The sequence below is a fragment of the Marmota marmota genome, unplaced genomic scaffold (genome assembly GCF_001458135.2).
Source record: "Marmota marmota marmota unplaced genomic scaffold, marMar, whole genome shotgun sequence".
In the NCBI taxonomy this organism is placed as follows: domain Eukaryota; kingdom Metazoa; phylum Chordata; class Mammalia; order Rodentia; family Sciuridae; genus Marmota; species Marmota marmota.
The window spans coordinates 27-6972 of NW_026000057.1; the positions used below are offsets into that span (position 1 = coordinate 27).

General features: G+C 37.1%; 1 protein-coding gene across 4 annotated transcripts in view; it reads right to left on the minus strand.

Annotated features, from left to right (window-relative positions):
• Nucleotides 1-70: 70 nt before the first annotated feature.
• Nucleotides 71-6946, minus strand: part of Clgn (calmegin) — a 27743-nt gene continuing 20867 nt past the window's right edge. For all 4 annotated transcript variants that reach the window (XM_048813440.1, XM_048813442.1, XM_048813441.1 and 1 more), the window contains exons 6-7: nt 1152-1233; nt 71-318 (exon numbers count right to left, since the gene is read on the minus strand). In XM_048813440.1, coding sequence (XP_048669397.1) covers nt 112-318; nt 1152-1233 — 289 coding nt within the window. In that variant the 3' untranslated portion in view covers nt 71-111. The remainder of the gene's footprint in view (nt 319-1151; nt 1234-6946) is intronic.

Here is a 6946-nt window from a genome sequence, read left to right on the forward strand (position 1 = left end):
ATTTTCCCCAAGAGATAAACTTCTAGAAGGTAGATGAGTGTTTATTTTCTCCTAAAGCACTTGTTATGAATATATTTGTAGTCAGCAAATATTTTTGAATTAATGAATTAATTAAAAGGATATACCCAGTGTATAAAGATGAGTCTTTCTGTCTGTAAAGAACTTTTTAAGGTCTACATCTGGAGGTTTAGCATGTTTTTCTTCAAGAACTCCAGTTTTAGGATGTTTATGTCTGAAGATAAAATGAAGTTTATAATCTTCTCCGCATTTATCTGGTCCAAACATAATGGTATAAGATGTTTTATCGTAAAAGTTTTCCTTCAAAGAGAGATGAGTGCTGGGATTAGTCCAGAATTATAGAGCCATTTAATGAATTTCTCTATCCTATCCCATGAGTAGAGTTTATAGAATGTATTAAATGTTAATTTAACAAAGAACTACTTAACACAATAAAGGATACAGAAAAATGATAAATTTTACCTCAAAATACACATATTTTTTTAAAAAACACAGCTTGGCATTAGATGGTTTGCCAACTACCTACAGTGAGAACTTCAACATACGCTACAGGTGGCCTTTTCTGCCTGATCCTAAAAGTAACCTTTAACCTACACATTGCATAGCCGATGCCGGCCATTAGTTCTGACCAACAGCTCACAGCCTTTCTTGTCTTGTCATGTGACAAAACACTGACACAGCCTGCTGCTGGAGAAGGCGCTAAGCCATGTTCTTCAGTCGGTCATTTTCCGTGGCTGCCAACATCTGGACTCACCCCTTTCCATGTGGCTCTCCACCCACTCTGTTTCCCGGCTTTGGTGTGTCATCTCATTTCTCTGAACAAACTGAATGAGTCTTATTTTGTGAAGAACTCAAAGCAGATATTTCAACAGCACTGAAAAGCACCACGTCATCTGCTATTTACATACATGGTGAAATTTTTTATTGCTAAAGATTACAAAATGGATGCCTCCAGGTAACCCAGCTTTATGTGGAACTTGAAGGCAAACTGTAAAAGCTACATCTACTTATGTTGGGAAAAGACATTCAGAGTTCTTTTTGATTTTGTTGGAAATGAAAATTTCAGTTGTATCAATTACTCCTTAAAAATACTAACTTTAAGAAGATTTTTTAAAAATATTAAAATATCATACCAGAATCAAATCATCAGTGTCTGCTAGGAGTTTAATGTATGCACCTCCACAATCAATACCATCTTGAAAATTTACTTCATATCTAAATGAGGGGAGAGAGAACCATACTGCTGATGAATAAAAATGATGGATTGCTCTTTAAAACACACGGCATCACTCCCAATGCATTCACACAGAAACGTTTTACAATGCTAGATAGCTCCCACGTAAAGCATATTTACAACCTTTAGGAAATAAGCGGAAATGATTTTCTATTATTGTAGCACACAGCACACATCATTAAAATATTAGAGTGATTATAATTAACTATACAAAGCCAACCAATTTATTTGAATATTTTCATATTGAAACTGTTAAAATTAAGAATAAGATATTTGACTAAAACTAACAGGAAACTTCAAATTCAGGTAAGGTAGGAAAATATACATATTCTTTATAAACTAAAAGAACAAGAGCCATAAAGGCCACAGCAATAGCAGATTTCTAGGATATTCCTGATAATCTTAGATATCTAAATCTAATTTGTCCTTTAGTTCAGCTATACCATGTTAAGTTTACATTTAATTAAATGGCTCTAGCAAAGAGATTTCATAATCTCAATCAATTATCTGGGGTTTTTCAGACCTAAATAGCCAGGAGATCTGGGAATTTTCAGCTATTTAGTTTATAACAGCTAAAAAAGAGTGAATTAATAAACGAGTCTTTTCATGAATTTACAACATACTGTAAGTCTTAGCAAAAATGAAAACTTTTAAGGAAATAGTCTTGCTAAGACAATGAGCATAGACAGAAGGGACACCAGGAAAATCATGAATAACACAGGATGAAAATCAATGAGGAAAAAGACGTCAACGTGAAAAACAGTAAAAATCAAAAAGATTATGATTTTGTTAAATAAATTTTAAAAAGATGAAAACCAAAGAAACAACAGGAAACAGTGGTAATTTTAATAAATGATTACAGCTTAAATGTTTCTCAAGAAAATTCAATGACAAGAAGATGGAAAATAATAGCATATAGTTTTAACAGTTTAAGTCCACTTAAGTGTGATTTATATCAAAAAGCACAGAAGAAAGCAAAATTTAAAATGATTTTCTTTGACTTTCCAGACTATGGGTGATTTCTCCCTGTACTTTCTACTGTGGTTTATTTCTTAAGCTGTCTAGAATAGTGATTAGAAGCATGTGCTTCTTCTTGGAGACAGGTCTCCACAGGTTGGCCCCCAACTCCTGGGTTCAAGCGATCCTCCTGCCTCAGTCTCCTGAGTAGCTGGCCCTAGAGGCATGTGTGGTGACCAGCCACCATATACTTTGACTTTAGCATCATTCTTGACTCTGCCACTAGCTCTAGTGACACCTTGGATAAGCACAAGTTATTCAAGCTCTGAGCATCTCTCTGCTCGGCTATGACATGGGACACGGCCCATACCTATCCCACCACGGACTGTAACAACCTTTATGGGATGTCAGGCACAATGACAGCTACTTGCTTGTTTTTAGAATTGATTTATTCTCATTTTTAAAATAAGGGAGGGTTTATTTTTTTTCTCCTCACAGTCTCTATTTTAAATAATAGTTGATAAATATTTTTCAAGGAACTTGTGCCTTTGAAGACTATAAAGCAGAAGACATGGGACATGATATGACTAAAAGGTCACTATTTTCAGGAAAAATAAAATAAAATAAAAAGACATTGCTTCCTGATAGGTGATTTCAGGGCAAGGTGCTCTGTGAAAGTAAGAACTGAAAACAACAGTTCTCTGATTGGCCACATGAGTGCTAACAGAGCTCTGCTCCTGGTATGCCTAAGCCCACCCACTCTGTCCATTTCTTATACTGCAGATTTTCAAGAGTTTTCAACTTTAACTTATGTCTAGCAAAAATAATTCACAATGAATAAGAGGACCAGCAAAGTACATATATCATGTAGTTTGAGTGCTACTAAACTTCAAGGAAAGAACATATGAAGGTGTATATGTTGGGCTGGGGATGTGGCTCAAGCGGTAGCGCGCTCGCCTGGCATGCATGCGGCCCGGGTTCGATCCTCAGCACCACATACAAACAAAGATGTTGTGTCTGCCGAAAACTAAAAAAAAAAAAATTAATATTAAAAAAATTCTCTCTCTCTCTTTTTTTTTTTTTAAAAAAAAGAAAGTGTATATGTTAACCCTAATTTCTTTGGACAATCATTTCCAAAACTATTTTATGAAGTAGTAATTATCGTTAAGGGTAAAATTAATTTATACCTTCAAACATGTTTAGGAAACAGTATTAATGCTAAAAACAGGTTTGGTTTGGTTTTAAATGTAGAACTTCCCAAAAAATCTAATGGGCTAATATATTTTGTAACTCTTAAATTAAGATAGTTAAGTTTTCAAGACTTCTATGATCATTTAACACATTTGAGTTGAATATCTGAAATGCCTGGGACCAGAAAATCAGATTTGGGAATATTTTTGGGTTTGGGAATATTTGTATAGATCTTACCTGTTGAGCATCCTTAATCTGAAAATCTGAAATCTGAAAGCTCCAAAGTCTGACACTTTTTGAGAGTCATAGCAGTACTCAACAAGTTTTGGATTTCAGAGAAAGTGGCTGACTAAAGGCACCTAGTATGTCTCTCTCTCCACACACACAGACACACAGACACACACACAGACACACACACACACACACACATTACCAAAATTAAAACAAAAAATATAGCTATTATTTCACTGGAGTGTTTAAAGTGCCAGGATGCAGAAGGTACGTGGTAGAGACCTAAGATGGTCAGGGAATGAAGCACAGAGCATTCACCATTCAGTCTGCAGAGACGAGATCAACCATGAATCAAAGGGGCTTCAGCCAGGAGGAGGTGGGCAAGCAGGAGGCCCCAGCAGTGCTCACGAGTGCTAAGGGCACCTGCTATGTGCTGCTAGCAGCTCTCACAGGCAAAGCCCAGCTTAAAGAACTGCCAGAGAATCCCCACCACTGCGTCATTACCACACAGAAAGAGCCAGATCACATTGTCCCTCAATGCCAGGCTTCTGATGAAGAGCACCACCTCAAGATCCCGCCTACCTACAGAACCACAGATCCCATGTGCAACCCTGCCCACTCACCCTCTGCCTGGAAAGCACCGACAAGTCTTCCCTAAGTACTCTTGCCCACCATAAGCTAGGAAAACAGCCAGGGCCCACCCATCCTCCACCTCAGGAAGCAGCTGGACATCCTATCTCCAGCAGCTTGGCCGGCCAAGGCCCAGAAGGCACCAGTGCAGCCCATGGACACCTATAAGCATCCTGCCCTGGGCCAGGAGCACCATCCACACCTCCCCAGTCCCACCAGACAACTCAGCTCCCACACAGTTCTCAGATATTTAAGAGCATCACCCCCAGGCCTGCTGATGTGGCCTAACCCACTTCACAACGTTCAGAAACTGAGGGCTGCCTGCCCCTACAGCCAGGAGTGCTACACTGTGCCTTCTAAAGCCCAAGAGGGTAGCCCAGGCCCCACGTTGTCCTCAGACACTCAGAGACACTCTACCTCTACTACCCAGCATGAGGTGCCTTCCCAGGCCAGCCTGGGCTGACAGGCAGCCTCACCCCACATGACCTGAGAAAACTAGAGGTACAACCACGTGCCCTGCCCATGAACATGCTCTTCATCCAGTGGCAGATCTATGCTTCAGCCTGCAGCCTCGGAAACTGCCAGAAGTCGACATAGGAAACACCACCAGACACTGGTACAGGTAATGACTTTGATAAGACTCCAAAGCACTTACCAAAAACAAACAAAAAACCACAAATAGGTAAATGGGATTATATCAAACTCAGAAGCTCTGCAAACTAGACATCTTACAAAGGTTTTCTATCCAACTCAAGAGCAAAAAAACAAATAATCCCATTGAAAAATGAGCAATAAACCAAACCAAAGGTTTCTCAAAAGAAGATATACAAATGACAAAGAAGCATAGGAAAAAAAATGCTAATTGTCACTAATCATTAACAAAATGCAAATTAAAACCACAATGAAATATCACCTCACTCCATTTAGAACAACTATAAAAAAAGACAAAAAACAATAAATGCTGATGAGGATGTAGAAAACAGAGAACTGATACATTGTTGGTGGGAATGTAAATTAGTACAGGCATTATGGGACATGGCATGGTGATCCTCAGAGTGAACGTAGAATTACAGGATCCAGCTTCCGGCTACTGAGTACACATTCAAACAAAATGAAATCCACATGAGACCCCTACACTCTGGTATTTACTACAGTGCTATTCACAGCAGGCAAGACACAGAATCAACTGAGGCATCCACGGGCTGATGACTGGATGAAGGAAATGTGGTGTGAGATACAAGGGGATATCAGTCAAACAAACAAAATCCTGTCATCTGCAGCAACATGAATACAACTGGAGAACATTATATTAAACAAAATAAGCCAGTAGAGAAAGACAAAAAGTGTGTGTTTTCCTTCCTCACTCATATTTGGAAGCTAAAAAGATGATTTCACAGAAATAGAAAATAGAAGTTGGGTAGGGGACAAAAGGAAATTGGGTTAACGAGACCACAATGCAGTTAGAGAGGAGGCATAGTTCTAGTGCTCTACGGCATGGTAGGGTGACTATAGCTCACAACGATTTGTAAGAGAGCAGCTCAAAGGTTCCCAAGATGATGAAATGATCAGTTTTTAAGGAGATGGAAATGCAAATTACCTGACTTGATCATTACATACTGTATACAGATATCAAATTATCATTCCGTGCCCCATAAACATGTACAGTCATAACAACTAAAAAAAAGTGTTGAGAAGAGAAAACATTTACAAAATTGCTATCAGGTGAATAAGTAATCAAACAGGTTAAAAAAAGCTCTAAATTTCAGATTTCTGGATCAGGGATGCTCAACTGGTATTACATGTACACTGTTTGGGAAAAGCACCTTCTAATACAGAGACAGAATAAGTCCATAGTATTTATACTACTAATATAAATTTTCCTCATTTTATTTAGCCTGTTTGACTTTATCAATATTAAGAGAAGACAAACACTGTACTGTTAATTGTTTTTAAGCATATGAAGGTTATTCAACTCTTGATTCTCCTTCTCTTTTTGCAGAACAAGCACTTCACAATATTTTTAGTAACATTTCAGACTTATTTTCTAATCTTCACTTCTAATTTTATAAACTGCCATTTTTGTACTTGCTTAGTAGTGACTCATGCTGAAAATACTAAATTTGATTTACTTTACTCTGGAGAAGTTAAATTTTACAATTTTTATCTTAGTCATTTATTTAAACCACAAAGAGTCAAAATAGAAAGTGATATTACAGTTCACTTACATTTTAAGAGAATAAAATTATCTGAAAATTCTCAAGGAAAAAATGAACAAAATTCTGAATAATATCAAGCTCAAATATGGGTCCCAATAAGTATCTGCAATAATATTTTTAATTTGTTCAATTAATGGTCATATATTCTTTAACATTACTACCTTTAAGTCCCTTAAAATTTCTTAATAAAGTCTCAGCCAAAGCATCACAACTGAAATAGTAAGCCAATTACACCAAATGCCATTTTTTCAAAAATGTCTAAAACACAAGACAGCATTTAATTACAGCAGGTAGAAATAGCTCTGACGTGCTCACAGAGAATTGAAGAGATTCTGAACTATATAATTTACAGTTAATATTTCCTTATGCTGTAATTAATTTTGGACAGCCACATTTTCTGATATAACACACAAAGAACGTTTATGTATTTCCTTTTCTTTGGAATTTGAATATTATGTGTTTTGCAATT